This window comes from Arctopsyche grandis, chromosome 1, assembly GCF_051622035.1.
Source record: "Arctopsyche grandis isolate Sample6627 chromosome 1, ASM5162203v2, whole genome shotgun sequence".
In the NCBI taxonomy this organism is placed as follows: domain Eukaryota; kingdom Metazoa; phylum Arthropoda; class Insecta; order Trichoptera; family Hydropsychidae; genus Arctopsyche; species Arctopsyche grandis.
The window spans coordinates 32,332,137-32,349,752 of NC_135355.1; the positions used below are offsets into that span (position 1 = coordinate 32,332,137).

General features: G+C 36.5%; 1 protein-coding gene across 1 annotated transcript in view; it reads left to right on the forward strand.

Moving 5' to 3' along the window:
- Positions 1-668: 668 nt before the first annotated feature.
- Rbp (RIMS binding protein) overlaps positions 669-17,616 on the forward strand; it is a 65,808-nt gene continuing 48,860 nt past the window's right edge. The window contains exons 1-4 of the mRNA XM_077439147.1: positions 669-893; positions 7,705-7,951; positions 10,828-11,733; positions 17,266-17,410. Coding sequence (XP_077295273.1) covers positions 669-893; positions 7,705-7,951; positions 10,828-11,733; positions 17,266-17,410 — 1,523 coding nt within the window. The remainder of the gene's footprint in view (positions 894-7,704; positions 7,952-10,827; positions 11,734-17,265; positions 17,411-17,616) is intronic.

The following is a 17,616-nucleotide window of genomic DNA, read 5'->3' on the forward strand; positions in this document are numbered from 1 at the left end:
AACCCCTACTCAACGACACTTGCGTCACGTCGCGAACGACACCTTGCGTCAAAGTTGGTCGAATAGTCAACTTTGACGCACGGTGTCGTTCTGGGTTTGGTGCAAACGATCGAAAAGCGCCAGACAGATTAACTGGATGGCTGCTTTAAACGCAATTCTCGACTTCACGAATGAAAAATAGCACATCAGATGACGAGTAACCTTTCGATGTGCACAGATGTAATGATTAAAGAGGTAATTATTAAAATTGAGTTGGATCTTTCTGGCGAGTTTTTAATAATTTAATAAGGAAAAATTTGGAACTAAAGTATCAGAAGCACAGAACGTATACAGGGTAGGAATGTCGGGACTTCGGGTAGATTTCGCTTAGTGTAAGTGCGAGCAGTGCGCACGCAAAAGGTACACGTGTCATTAATCTGTGCTTCAGTCTGTCTGGCGCTTTTCGATCGTTTGCACCGCATCGTGTCGTTCTACATCATGCGACTGTCGCGCAGTGCGTTATGTCTCATACAATTTCATACAAACAATATTTGGTCGCGTACTGTTGTGAAGTGTCGTATCGTTCGGCTGTCGCATAGTGCGGTCAGACCTTTAGCTTTTATCAGTGTTCTATAATATACAAACAAAGAAAGTCTTCATTTATTAATATGTTTTTGTTTTGACAGAAGATGTCGTCGTACGAGACTCGCAGCAGCGGTGGGGGCGGCAGTGGCGGGGGCGGGAGCGATGCTTTGGTGGAGACTTTGTCGATAAGATTGCGCGAAGCAGAAGCACGACGCGCAGACTGCGAGCGCGCTCATCGCGACGTGCTCGCGCAGTTGCGCTCCTCGCCCGGAAGACCAAGCGACCCGCTCGACCACCTGCACTCGCGCGCCAGAGAACTCGACAAAAAGGTGATACCAACATGCTAATTCTCTAAACGGAGCCGTCAATGGAATCAATGCGCACGCCATATTCCAAGACTCCACAGCTTTGGTTTTTGTCAGTGTTGTCAGTGGTGTTTTTTCAAGAAGTAGGAGTCAGATATAGAATATACATAGATATGCCTTTACATACAAATTTCGTTGGAGATGTTGTCGCCATTAACTGAAGGGTGCGAGGGGTTTAACTAGCGGGGAAGTGGTGAAAAAAAAGGTCGACGCAGCGATCGTCAGTGGTCAGCAACCAGTTTATGTACATATGTACATACATGCACTGAAGTTTTATTTTATTTATAACTTTATTTTATTGGACACTCCGCGTGACAGTAAACCAAACGAATAAAGCCATATTAAGAAAAAAATATTTAGCTATACACACTATATTAAACTACAAATGTATGTTACTATAATAAAACCATCATAACTATTACAATATTTAAATATTAGTAACTTCCACAAGGATCAATTTTAAAGCTGACACTTAAATATTTAGTTCATTGTTTGTAGTTTTAAACTTAATGTCGATTTCTGAATTTCCTTCAGTGCCAACAAGATATACGTGTGCATTTAGAGACATCTGTGGCAGAGGTTGTCGACCGATGTTCAATCACTGCATACAACACTACATACATCGCGCCGATATTTCATTATATTTTAAAATACTACTATAATTGAAGACATTATTTATTAATTCTTACTTATGATATGTGATGCCATCCGCCTTTTTATGTTTTCTTGAGTAATTGTAACACAAATTCACTGAACACGTTGGCATTTTCGAAAAATTTCAATCGACCTTCCTACTTAGAAGCTAACTAGCTACCGAGAGAGAGTGTGCATGATCTGTAATTTTTTTTGTTTGTGATTGGTCCAATAAGGTGACCGGCTTAGAGCGTAAGGGCGTATCTATGGTATTCTATATCTATTAAGTAGGAGTTGTAAGTAGGCTTTTACTAATATGCCGGGCCGCACACCAAATACGCATGCAGCATGCATGCTGCAAATGATTTAGGAAGCATTTATTATTCCCATATGTTTTAATGGTACCACGCCAGAGAAATGTTATATGAATAGAAACGCCTTTACGAATAGATACATTGTTTCAATAATACGCGGTAAGTCTCCATAACTACGCTAAAACGCACGGAATTCAATCAGGGTCATCACATATTGAAGAAGCGAATACAGTGAAGCATTTGCAGGGTGTATGCTGCATGCGTCTTTGGTGTGTGGCCTGACAGAGTCTCCAATTACCTAACATTATCAACTACTCGAGTATCGAACAGTAAAATCTTAAAATACTCGAGTATACACTTGAGAATTTACAAAATGTACCAAAATGCCTATTAATAATTTATTTCATAGAACATTCACACTCGCCTTTACCGATCACTCCAAAGCGACGAGTACACTTAAATATACATAAGCTTTTTATATTATACAATGCGAATTCATACAAACATCCACAGTGACATCTATAGAAAAAATATTACAGAATTTTATAATCAAATTGGTGAACCTTAAGATGCTGAATAGTTTGAGATTAGCAAGGTAGGAAAGGAGAAGCCAATTTTACAGGAACCGTTTCAATGAAAATCAGAAAAATTGGAAAGCTCTGATAAGAAATGGTGAATTCTGCTCCTTTCTTTAAAAAATGAGCCCAAACTTTTGATTGCTTCGAGATGGCTTAAATATTATACACTAGTGGTTTTACCCGGCTTCGCTCCGTATTTGTAATTTGATTTTATTTTTATTTTTTTATTTAATTTACACCAAGAAGGCCTAACAGGTTAACCCAATGCGCCTTCCTGGCCAAAGACAATTATACATATAAACATATATGTACACCATCCTATATACTGCTATATACACCAGTATATATTATATAATTTAATTATATAATATATACTGCCTAAACATGGCTAGCCTAATAGTAAACATTTTATTAAATTTATTTGAAAAGTTTTATTTTATTTAAATTAATTTTAATATTCATTTGTTTTTTTATTAAAAACTAAAACTTACATACATACAAAGTCTTTTTCGAAATTTTGTATTATATTAATCAGTTTTCGATTAATTTATTTTATGTAAGTAAATATATTGATCACTATAGGTAATTAACGGCTATTGCTTGTACAGGGGGAATTGAAAATTATAATTCCAGCAGTTCCATTTGCATCGATTTTTAGAAAATTTCCAAATAAATAATTAAAATAATACGCAATACGTTAGTTATCATTTCAAACGAGTTTTTAATTGTCTCGTCTAAATTAACTATCAAATCCAGGCCACCACACGCAATACACAGACATTTTCACACACCTCCATCATTGGCATGATTGGCAAATAACTTATTTTACTTTGAATGCCTTTAAGAATATACAGATGTTTTGGTTTATAATTTCCGTTGACAGATTGGTAAAAACCAGTTCTTAATTCTACTTCAGCTTACGTCACAGCAGCATCTATCGATTGGCAAATCCATAATATATTTTTTGATATTTCATATTGTTTGCTGTCGTTGATAAGGGCCGGGCCGCACCGTGCGACTTGGTTGAGGGCGACCAGACCAATGCATGCAGGTAGATGGGACATGCTACACCCGTCAACTTGTTTATCGCACACATTTCCATACATTTTTTCATGTCGCGCAACTAGTCGGCCGACAAAGTTGCACGGTGCGGCCCGGCCCTAAGGGTGACCGGAAAAATGCACTCGAGATAGTTGCACTCTCGAGACAACCAAACTTTCAAAGATGCTGAAGGGGAACTAACGTAATAGAATTCCACAAAAAAGCGTCAAGGGGTATTTGTTATACGCGGATGCTAACCTTTTTTTGTGGAATTCTATTGCGTAAGTTCTTTTTAGGACTTGTCGGAACTGCGCCACTGTTGAGTGCGATTTAGTGCATTTTTCCGGGAACCGTTGATAAGATAAGTCGGCAGGACACTAAGACACAAAATATTTTTTCTGTCGAACCCTAACTATGCAAAAAAAATCGTGTCTGTAAACGCTCTAAGATCTATCTCGAGCATAAATGCTGAAAGCAAGACGTTAAAAAATATATTCTTGTTTTCGAAATATTTGAAAATTTTTGATTTGCGAGTATTAATCGAGTAATTTTCAATTAGCGAGAGTTTAAAAATGGACGAAAATACATATATAATCGAGTATCAAATACTCGATTACTCTAATTGAAGACCCTGTTACTAATATATATGTACGTATTACAAACTGTCAAAGTTCTTACTATTCAAATTTGAAATAATTATTACACAAGCTTCAATCAGCCGTTCTTGAAATTTGCATGACTCGAATCTGCGACATAATCATTTCAATGATTGATTGATGCAGGTCTAGTGCCTTTTGTTCATCAGTACAATGCAATTATGCCTATTGGAAAAGTATGATAAGAACTGTTGACCCAAATACGAGTATGCACATTCATAAAAAAACATATAAACAAATCAATGCTGATAATTCTATTTATTGTTGTTGTACCCGTGATAAAATGTCCGGACACGAAATTCTAAATATTTTACGACGCCTGTGTGTTCCAAACACTTCGCACACGCCACGAGCCGGCTCGGTATATTATACTCAGACTAGACCTTGTTATGTCTATTGATATATAACGAGTTATATACAACCAAAACATATCCGCGTAACCTTTTCTATTGCATGTACAAGCTAACTACATAATTAATTAAGATCAAGCTTTCACGAACTAGCTTAACTGGGGTGAGCAAAGGGTCATCAAATACCCATAAGCAAATTATTAATAAGGTATTTGATTCGTTGTATTCGAATAGAAGGTTTGTACAACTATGATAATTAACAAACAAACTTTATAAAGGGTATCTAAGCTACAGCGTAGATCACCGGTTAAGCATTTGTTTACCAAGTGGGCTCATATCCCGACCGGAATCGAAACATTTATTCGATTTTATCGATGACTAGTTATTTTACCCGGCTTCGCTCACTATTTGTAATATAAACAGTTTAAACATGGCGAATATAATAGTAAATATTCATTTGTTTTTTTAATTAAATTTATTTGAATTGAAGAAATATACATATATATCGAATCGAAACCATATTAAACCGTTGTCATAAAAACTTTGATTTGTTTTCGATGTTACCAATCAACATTACATACTTATAAAGTCTCTTTCGAAATTATATATTAGATTACGAGTACAGGCGCAAATACACTGAATCGTACACCATGCACATGGTCGTGGTTTCCAGTTGGAAAGGGCGTTTCTTCAGATCATCATAAATTCGTATTTTTATTATTTCGATAAGTTTATCCTACATTTCTTCAATTATGGGAGTCACCGTTATCGATCACTGTCAATACAAAGATAAAATATCACCGGAAACACTCCAGGGGGTGATTTTTGTCCTTGATCCCATAGCATATATCAAGCAAGATAGCGCTTTTTCACATGTGCAAAACTATCTAAAAACATAAACACACATACCTCTCTGTGTGTCTGTGTCTTAAGTCTGTTGCTATTGGAAAGATCTGGACGGTTATTAATTCCAAATCGACCGTCTCCTGTTAGAGTTTGCCAATTTATCTAACTTAATTGTTTTGACGGCTACATTAAAATCAGCATACCCTCTCTCTCTCGCAAATTAAGCTAGTCCAAATTATGCTTGCAGTTATTATAAATATTTGTATACCTCAGTGGCGTGCCGTGAAAATATATCTGTATTTATTGTAAAGCTATTTACTTGTAAATATGCAATTTTGACTCGGTCTCTTTCGGTTCGTTGACAACTGAATACGTTTCTTGTGTTTTTTTTCTTCTTCTGCATTCGTTGCGTTCCTTTTGAACAAAAAAAATATTTTGTACCCCATTCACAAAAAATGATAGAGACGTGTCCATCAGAAGCTCATTTAAGGAGCAGTATGTTATTGTTGTTTCACGCGAAAAAAAGTGCCGTAGAGGCTTCAAAATTAATTTGCGACATATACGGCGATAAACTGGATGTAAGAAAGTGCCAACGTTAGTTTAACCCTTTGGTGCGCAATAAAATTTCACGAAAAGTCATGCAATGTATCAATTATCCAGTAAAAATTAAAGTTGAAGATATAATCGCAATTTTTATTTGTTTATAGTTATTCTCTGTTTCATTTATATTTACATTCAGAATTCAATAAAATTTAATGAAAAATAAAAAAAGGAGGGAGAAATTTTTTTTTTTATTGTTTTAAAAAAAATTGTAGCCGCGTTTTTTATAAGGCGTGAGATAAATCTGCACCTCGCATTTGAGAGCCGTGCACAGTGATTCGGATTTATCCGCACTTCACATCTAAAGGGTTAAGAAATTACAATCGGGCAATCTCAGCTTGGATGACGCATTCAAGAGGATTAAGCATCTCTAAAGGCGGATATCGAAGTAACTTCAATTTTGTCTCTTGATGAATTATCACAAATCCAATGTTGAGTCTTGTTGACAAAATCAATGTTGACTCTGAAATCCAATGATGAATTATAAATAATTAAAAAAATTAAGTTAGAATTTTACTATGGAAAACGACATTATTTCCGGGACGACCTAATACATATAATACATATTACCGGTCTACGTGACGAGCGAGAATGTTGAATTACAGAAAACACAAATATCGGAAGGCAAAGATCGAAAATCGAAAGATCTAAAGTCAAAAGATAAAAAAAGGGCGCATGGTAAATGGTACATACTCACTTAATTTGCGCGAGCAGGGTACAACAGGAACACGAGGAACAGGCTTTTCCTCCCGTATTCTGCGCGCGCACATTAATACGGGAGGAAAAGCCTGTTCCTATTGTTCCTGTTTTATCCTGCTCGCGCAAATTAAGTGAGTATGTACCGTTTGATCTTTCGTCTTAAGATCTTTCGATTTTCGATCTTTGCCTTCCGATATTTGTGTTTTCTGTAATTTAACATTCTGGCTCGTCACGGAGCCCGGTACAAACATATGTTGAAGTTGCCAGAAAAAAAATTGTCTATGCACATAACTTTCGAGAAATTAATATTTATGATCTTTTTACCCAAGAAGATACGTAGATATGTACATATTTTGACATTTGATCAGACTTTTCCTTGTTAAAGTCTACGTTTCTCAATAGACCATTTTCGGATTTGAAATGTCATATTAGTCACTAGTCAGATTATGCAAAACTTCTATTTCGTCTAAAATGATCAAGGTCATATATAATATGTAATTAATTATACACATAATATATGTATTTTCAATAATTAAACACTACGGAAATCCATTTTAATCTAGTATTAAGTGCAGCGTTGTTTGCAGAAGCCTATTGACGGTCTACATCACAGGCCCGAATGTGAAACGCCCGAAAACGCAAATATCGGAAGGCAAAGATCGAAAATCGAAAGATCTTAAGTCGAAAGATCAAAAAAAAGGGTGCATGGTAAACGGTACATACTCACTTAATTTGCACGAGCAGGGTACAACAGGAACAAGAGGTACAGGCTTTTCCTCGCGTATTCTGCGCGCGCACATTAATACGGGAGGAAAAGCCTGTTCCTCTTGTTCCTGTTTTATCCCGCTCGCGCAAATTAAGTGAGTATGTACCGTTTACCATGCACCCTTTTTTTTGATCTTTCGACTTACGATCTTTCGATTTTCGATCTTTGCCTTCCGATATTTGCGTTTTCTGTAATTTAACATTCCGGCTCGTCACGGAGACCGACAAATTACATATGTAGGTGTGTTCAGCTAGTATTGGTTTTATTATTGACTTAATTGTGTGCATTTCAGGCTGCATTAGAGACCGTCCGCTGTGAGGAGCTGCAGCTAGAATTGGCAGCGGCTGTGAGACGGCGGGGAGGGGGCGCGGGCGGAGTCTCCGGGGCAACGTCGTCCGTGGCCCCCTCGGGCCCCACCGTCTCCTGGCAACCCCCAAGGCCCCCGGCTCCCTCCACCGAAATCGAGAGAATCATGGCCAAAATTGAACAAGACAATCGCATCCTCGCCGAACTCGACCACACCAGATCGACCACGCACGGTAACAACATATGTAAAACAATCAATATATTTTCCCTTATAGTGCCCAGATTTCCCCTGAATACATGTACTTGGCCTATATCTAGGTCAGGTTGTGAGTATGATCGGGTGCAAGGGAGAGGAATAATGAAATTAAGGGTGGAGCGCTTGCAAAGGATCGAGCCAATATTCCGCTCTATTTATAGATATATGTATGTAGAATAACAGTTTTTATATTGAATTTAAGAATATTGCGTTCGAATTGTTTAAAGTGCACTTCAAATAGCTGGAGGAGTAAGTGGACGATGAGTATGACTAAAGTGGATATATCGTAAGTACGAATGAAAATAGGTGGTGGGGTGTGCGAATTGAATGGAATATAAATGCGCTCAAATGGTACTCGAGAGTGCAGAGCAGGGTTTCTTGACCTATGTATGGTTCATGGATCTTTTGAGGATCCATGAATAGATTCGAGGGAGTTTGTGAATTTGGATTTTAAAATAATAACGAAGTAGTGGTGCATTTTCCGAAAATTTTCACTTGTGATGCATTTTCCAGTTCTAAGATAAATAGTTATTGTATATTAATTTACTTAATAACACTGAGTAACGGAAAAAATGACTGGAATGGAGGCTAAATCATCTAAATCGATTTTTACTACATTTAGTTTATTTAATTCAAATATGACAATGATTTTTGTTGGTTTTCTCTCGTTTAGATAATAAGTGCTACAGATTTTTGGCAATTGCAGTCTTCAATTTAAAATCTAGTATTGCTGTGCTAAAAATGAGTATTGGATTCAATAGGCCGATGTATTTCTTATTGATTGTGATTTTTATTGCTTTAAAATACTGATATTTAATTATCTAGCAAATTTTAAAAGTCAAAAATATACTTTTTTAATATTATGAGTTTATGAGGATTGATTTTTTATATATTTCTTTTTATCTATACGTACTAATTACAGTGGTAAATGATTTCAAATTGAGTTAAAAACTGCTGTTGTTGATGTATGGACGATGCAAGAGCTAGATAAATAACGGAAATTCCTACTCTAGCGCATCATGCGTAATGAGTAAAGCCCGGACCCAGAAGGTGCCCCGTATTGTTCAAATGTTGTAAATGCATTGTTAAAGGTTTGCCGAACCTTTTTTACAAAGGATTTACAACAATGGAACAAAGAGCGGCCCCTTGGCTATCCTACCTCTAGTGATGAGCATAGAAGTGTCATTGCAGAAGTGTCAAAGAATGCATATAATGGTCATTGTTATCAAAAGTATCGTCTAAAAGCGAGCCATCGAAGAGAGAGACGGAAAGTCAGAAGAGAGACGAGAGAGAGAGACGAAGCTTAGCAAACAATGAACAAACTCCGCCGCGCAGAGATTTTGTAGCAACATTTTTGGAGGCTGAGAGCGATTATATGCATTCTACTTCTATGGTGATGAGTAATAATATAATTTAAAATCATTTGCCGCTCAAATTTATACGTGATTAGTGATCGAAAAAAATTATGAAAACGTGATCAGTGCTCGAATTTGAATTTTCGCATGATCACAAAACTTCATCTATTGTTACTATTGTAGATAGAGTAAATATTGAGATTGAAAACCAATCCTTGTTAACGTATTGGAATATAAAACTGGCCCAGTAAAAAATGTGTAAAAATATATATTTTTGACTTTTAAAATTCACTAGATAATTAATTATATGTATCTGAAAGTAATAAATAGAATACACTTTTGGCACTGCAATACTAAATTTTGAATTAAAGACTTATAAAATCAAAAAATCTGTAAAGTTGTACATTTTTTTAAACGCTCATATATCATAAGCGGGAGGAAGCCAACAAAAAGCATTGTCATATTTATATTTAATGGGTCAAACTTAGTAAAAATGATTAGTTTACGCCCCGGTAAGTAAAAAACGTGATTTTTTATTGCTCAGTGAAATTAATTGTGCTTGATTTTTTTTCCATTTGGAAATTTTTTTAAAATAGTTTTTGTAATTAATGTTTATAGTATAAAGGTCAGTAGATTTCTACTTATTTTTGTAGAGGTCCATTACAATGGACTAGAATCATTAGTATAGAGGGAATATATGTAGATAAGATTGAAATTACAGGAATATAAGAAAGGTATGATTATGTTCACAAAGCAAGTCTGATTTGGATAATTTTCTGTAGATATATATACATAAGTCTACACTATTAAACCCATAGAAAAATAAGAGTTCTTAATTTAATTTGCTACACATTTAGAGAGCACAACGATGTTGATCAAATTTGTAATTTATTTTTAAATCAAATTTTTAACCTGGGTGTAGCCGACCGATTTAACTAGCTGTATAGATTTTAATGTATAAATAAATAGGGTCAATGGACTAGTTCAAGCATACACACATACATAATAATGTCGTGCGTAGGCAATAAGCTCGTATCAAGATCGGTACGAAAGCTCATTACACGTCGAAAAGCTCTTTACGGGCCAACTCAATCAATACGCGCAACACGAAAGGGGGAACGATTAGATAAAATGTTGGGAATTGTGCGATAACAGATTTCCGAGTAACCTTCGTGTACTACAAGCGATATTAATAACAATTTTACAGCATTGTCAAGTACAACTTTTTTTTTTCAAAGTGTGTTTGTACAAGATAGGGCAAATGCACTAATGAATTAGTGCTATGCGAAATATTTCCAATATTTAATTTGATTTAGTTCAAATGCTAAATATTATCTTAAAGGATGGTCGTCTACTGTCGTAGTTACCTATAGTATATTTTGTTCTACTAGTTCAGTTTTAGTTTCCTAGTGAAGTTTCCTCGCTCTTCTATGCACGTTGATTATATTTTTTGGTAGTTTCCCAGCACGAGAATTTGAATATGGAAGTTTTCTTTCAGGGATGCCACCTAGCGGGTCCAGCCACACCATAGGCGACTACCACTCAACACCAGTATCCTCACCATTACATACATCGTCCCATGCCGCCTCGAACCACGCGCCCATCTCCCAGAGCTCCACGATGCCAACTTTGTCCACTATGATGCACGGCTCATCTCAGTCCTACACCCTACCCAACTCTACCTCGGTCAACTACTCCATGGTTGGCCACACCAGCTCGTACGCGAATCCTGTCTCCAGCTATGCACCCAGCAGCTACGTCTCATCTGGAGGACACCAGGTCACCTTCGCCAACCCAGTCACAGCCCCCCTCTCCAACAACATCAGCCAAATATCGAGCACCCTAGCCGGAATACAAAGCACCTTACCGGGTCTCACCTCGGGCTTATCCAATAACATGGGACTTACGACGAGTTTGCAGAACCAACTGAGCGGCAACACCTTGTCGGGATGTTTGAGCAACGTCCAGAACCCCCTGTCCACAGGATTGACGGGGACCTTAACCGGCATGCAGAACTCTTTGACGGGCGGAATCGGTACCAATCTGAGCAACGCCCTGTCGGGGCTCACTGGAAATACAAATTTGTCCGGATTGAGTTCGAATCTCTCCTATGGACAGGGCACTTACACGAATCCGCTCATCGGGAGCGGATTGAGTGGGAGCAACGCTATGAATATCAAGCTGAAGCCTTTGGAGGAGATGGAGCTGGGAGCTGGAAGATTCGGCGGTGGGAGAGCAGCCACTCCCGTGACTCCTCATCATCAGACCTCGTGGGGCATGGAGGCTCTCAGCGGCCAGTTCGGGTTGGACGGGATCGGAGCTTTGAATCCGGGATTCGTGCATTCTCAGACGAGGCCGATGTCCAGAATGATACCCAACGTGCCAGGAGGCCTTGATATGGACGGTAAGTCAACAAAATTTGCAATAATAGATTAGAGATTCATAGAGACAAATCCTGCATGTAAAATGATTTTTCCTCTTTACTTGCCAAGTATCCAGTTTAATTTTGACTTATACCGGGTTGACACAATATTCGTATTTTCATACCATGTATATCGGCAACTGCATGTACAAAAAGTATATTTTTGGTAGATACATTTTATATGGACACACTCATGTCTAACGTGGCGTAGACGTAACAGCAAAGACAATATCTATTCATACTATACATATACATATACTATACATCCCACCGTAATGTATTAAGCAATACGGTTTTATTTGACCACGTTTTCATGCACGACGTAACTTCATAGTAGCGAGTGTACACGTACTAACGAAAGTGCGCATGCGCATATGGATATTTTCGGAAACGTCATATTGTGGAAACGTCAATATTGATTCAACGATACGACGCAAGCAATATTGCGCCGAATCGTCGCGTTCTGTTATGTATATTTATGCCGATTTTGCCTTGCACTCGGCCAAAACTTGCCGAAACGTGCGTTGCTTTATAATATGAATAGAAGCTGTTGTTTACGTGAGATTCAGTACTATGCTGTAGCTGTGAGCTGCTGGATAGTATTAATAGACCTTAAGAGGGCTGTACACCCGAAACCTTAATTTTGTTACCGTTCCTTTCTTCGATATATATATTGAGTGTATGTTTATATTGAGTGAATGCGACAATATATATCAATATATATATTGAGTGAATGCGACAGTTGCGCTTCGACCAGATAAAACGTGTTTTAAATTGACAAAATCGAGGTTTCGTATTCTACTATTTTCTCCTCCAAAACTGGACCAATTTTTTAAAAAAATTCATCATCAGTATGAAAAAGATATTTTCTGTGCATCTATCGGCGTATTTTTTTTTAAATCGACCGTTAAATAACCACGCTAGACTCTTTTCGTGGGTGTAAAAAAGAGGCGATTTTATAGATGTTTGGCGGCTCCTAGCTCCTATAAAAAATAATTAATCAAAAAAATAAAACGATAGATGCACCCCAATGGTGGATATCCATAGCATATTAAAAATAATTTATCTAGTGCCACAATTGAGGTAGGGAGAAGTATAGTACGTTTGTATGGACAAGGCGCTGCTGTCCAGCCCTCTTAAGACGCTCGGTTGAGTCACTCGTAATGTGAAAACGTAACGAGTAACACCCGAGTGACCAACTTAGTGAAATCGGTCCGAGTGCGTTCGTATTGTGTCAACCCGGTATTATGACGTTGTTTAGGTTTCATATTTCAATCGCCAGTTGTATCTATCTTAGTAAAAGGCCCTGAAGCTGTGTCTTTACATTCATACCGGTCTGACATGATGCGAGTAGCATGGATGTTACTTGCAACGTTACAGTAAGTGAACTAACCATTTTTTTACGTTTTGGACGACCAAGCTACTCGCATTGTGTCAACCCGGTATTATTGGCGGACTACCCAAACTTATGTGAGCTTGCCATTTCTGCGAATGTGTAGATGCATTCGGCACTCTTGACTTAGAAGGGGCATCCACACATGAGCCGTTATAATTGAAAGTGGCATAAGCTCTCTTTTCATCATTTCAAGAGATATCTCGCAAAACATTTAAGCTAATGTTTAGAGTTTAACAATATTTAAAAACACTGGTGGCCTGTAATACGGTTATTCAGATATTCCAAGGTTCTGGACATATAGAATTACAAGAAGTGATAACAATTTGTGAATTATGCAAAATAGAAATGGTGTTTTTGGAACTGAAAATTGGACTTCCGCGACTTTCAAATATAACGGCTCATATATACATACATATATGTACATACATATACTGTTCAAATTCAAATTATCAAAAACCACAAGAGAGGATTTTTGAATAATACATTTGATATATTTGCGAAAAACTAATATTCGATCCTTTGACGTGCAGAGATTTTATTAAACTTCTTTTGTGTGTAAATTAACATAATAGGTCACTTTTAAAGTGCTCTTATTCATCGGTGGCGCTAGTTACGCCAATGCTAGCTATGGGTATACATACATAAAAGTATATACGTATGTATGTACATATATAATATATATATATATCTAAGAAAGGGGCATTTTGCTTAGTTCATTTTTCGTGCAATACAGAATGGAATGGCCGTCGTCGTATGAATACAAATCGAAAAATTTCTTTGTCTGCGACTCACGCAAAAATGAAATATCCACACAATCGAGAGTCGAAAACCAAAGAAAAAAGATTAATATTTATATACGATAGGTATATATCGTAGATGTGTAGCGGATTTTATGTGTATTTTAGATTTAAAATAAATTACAGAAACGAAGAAATAAAGAGGTCGACGTAATCGGCCACAGGGATCGAATCCGAGAAAATCCGGGCGTGCGACCCTCGGATATCGAACGAAAATTATATAATATAAATAATACTCGCGGCGAAAGGGTTAAGCGCCGATCTCGCTCGTGCGAATAAAGAGCCGTATTTTGTTCCGATATTCGTGCAATAATTTTTATACATTATTTTATACACCTTTGTGTGTAAGCTCCACGCTCTGCCCGGGTCTCCTATCCAGGCTCGGATCGAGAAGGTAATGTCGCTGATTTAAAACGCATTGCGGTGTTCCCGAAATTCCGGCAGCCCGAATCGGAATTTACATACTGTACGCAGGCTATTGCGAAAAAATGTGCATAATTTTGGCGGTCAATTTATCGCAGGGGGAGTGCGTATTGAAAACGTGGGTGTATTTCGATGTGGTATGTTGTGCAATATTTTTCGGGGATAGGACGTGTCCATGTGTGCCGATGATGATTTTACACAGCTCGATTTGCGTTATCTGAGATGTTGAAATTCAGCCGGAAGTTAATTAAACTTCGCATTTTGAGGGCTACGTATTGTGCAATTTTTTACAATACTAAACTTTCCCTTTGAAAAATTTGTAGGATGTCGTAATAATCCGTTTGTTTGTTCGTAGAGTTTTGTTTTGGTAAAGTCATAATTGTTTTGATGGAATCAAAGCTTTGAATGTGTATTTTTATACATGAATACGTTGTAAGTGATTATGTATGTAAATGCCAAGTAAAATTATGCTTTTATATATAATGTTGTGTTACATATTATATTATATGTATGTATGTATGTACATATGTGCATACATTCATTTGTTTGTATTGTATTCTTTTCAAATAATTTTAGATTTTTGACTAGAGATATTGCAGATTCATAAGCCAGTAGTATAGCTCGATGGTTGCTTCAATGCTAACTACCGAGAGGTTCCCGGGTTCAAGCTCTGGGTTGACCTCGATTGAAGTGAACTCATTCTGAGTATTTCTGCAGTACTTCTGGTCAGATGTGGATATTTGTGACTCCAAGTCGATTGTTTCATATCAGAGTTTGTCGATTCATCTGATTTCATTGTTGAAACGGTTCCTCGTCAAATTGGCAAAACCATCCTAACTACTATTTTAATATGATTTCAAATTTATAAATTTATATCGCTATTATATGTATGTAGGTGTTGCTCAGGGGTAAAACTCGTAATGGCAAAATATAAATTTTATATATTGATTTTTGGCTAAATCTCATTAGGGCCAGATTGAAAAGAAGTAAAGATAAAAAAGCTTGTTTTACTTATTTTAACGTATTTTTTAAAAATCAATATAATTTCATACAAATCGATTATAATACGGTTTTGTTCATTCTAACCCGTTTTGTTCGCAGTGGGACCAGTTTTAAAATGCTTAGTATGCATTGAAACCACATACATATATATGTATGTATAATATATTGATTTTTTAATATCTTGATAGCTTTTGGATTATTTGGAGTACCTCTTCTGTTATATTTTTATAATGGAGTATTGAATGAGTGGAATATTTGGAGTACCTATTCTGTTTTATTTATACTTTTGGAAAGGCGGTATAGCCTAAGGACCCAATTTAATATTTTCCCATGATGCCACTGTCGAGTTGCCCCAGAGGGACATCTATGGTATTAAAATTGTATGTATGTATTTAATAGATTATAAATTTTTAAAATCATATTCAAATAGTAGTTTTATAGTGGGTTTTTTGCCAAATTTTGATGAGGAACCGTTTCAACAATGAAATCAGATAAATAGTCAAACTCTGACAGGAAACGACACGAAATCCAAATTTAAACAGCAGAATTACAGGTAATACTCAGAATAAATAATTTTCAATCAAAGTCAAACCACAGGAACAAACCCGGAAACCTCTCGGTGGTTAGCATTAACGCAACTATGCTGCTAGTTTTTCTCTAATTGGCTAATTTCTCAATTTTTATTTATTAGAATGGTTCCATACAACGTTTGCTTGCATCTTTGTTGTTTTTCCCACCCCATTTAAATTTTAAAAGAAAACAATTGAAGGAAAATCTTTCACAGATGCTTCATTATATTTTATTTATTAGAATTCGCTTCGTAAGGATTCATTTACATACACACACTTAAGAGGGATAGACACCAGCGCCTTGTTCATACAAACGTACTATACTTCTCCCTTCCTCAATTATGGCACCAGAGAAATTATTTTTTAATATGCTTTGGATGTCCACCATTGGGGTGCATCTATCGTTTTATTTTTTTGATTAATTATTTTTTATAGTAGGTAGGAGCCGCCAAACATCTATAAAATCGCCTCTTTTTTACACCCACGAAAAGAGTCAAGCATGCTTATTTAACGGTCGATTAAAAAAAAAAATACGCCAATAGAAAATATTTTTCTCATACCGATGATGAAATTTTTTTAAAAATTGGTCCAGTTTTGGAGGAGAAAATAGGAGAATACGAAGCCTCGATTTTGTCGATTTTAAATACGTATTATCTGGTGGAAGCGCAACTTTCGAATTCACTCAATATATATATTGATATATATTGTCGCATTCACTCAATATATACATTCATTCAATACATATATCGAAGAAAGGAACGGCAATAAAATTTTTAAGATTTCAGGTGTACAGCCCTCTTAAGGCGTGCTACTTAAAAGAAGAAGGAAAATCGAGATTATAATATAAATCACGATTTAAAGTATTTTTTTAAAATAATTCGAACTTGAATGCAGTCAACGGTTAAATTTCCCCATGACTTACCACATACCGTCTCCTAGGGTTCTCATTTGGGGCTATTTTTGAACTACCCTCGAATCGATTTATACCACTACGCCTACGTACGACAAAACACGACTCTGCAAGTGACGTTACATTGCGTAAGAAGCGATTCGAACGACACGCATATATTTAACCTGCTTCCACAGTTAACAACTACCTAATGGAATACGATATGTACAATAATACTATTAGTATTGTATGTATGTAATTCAATGTACACATAGTATATACTATGCGGATGTTGTACGCATTTGAATTTCGCGCATGCGCGTCGCTGGACCGCGCTGATCTTGGTGCCAAGTAGTTCGAGATTGTCAGTTGGACGTTTGATAATCTCGTGCGTGTGTGAATCTTATGTTCTACTACAGTATGTGACTTTTTTTGTAGTATTCATGTCTCGTTATTGTTTTCCCAAAAAAGGGAGAGGACACTATCTGAACGGGGGTGCTGAAGGGCAGGTGGACATGCTGGACATCCCCGGCAAGGGCAGATGCTGTGTCTACATCGCCAGGTTCAACTATGATCCTCCCGAGTAAGTCGCAAATATGTATTATTTTTATTGTTTTGGTTTCATTGTGTTTTTTTATGTATTGTTTTTTTGATTTTTAAATGCTTTTTATTATTACGAAATTATGTTCACAATACATATTATATCTATTTTAATAGCTACTGATCTACTGATCATTTTCTATTTTACAATTTAATTTAATTTGGTTAGTAATCATAGTATTATATTAT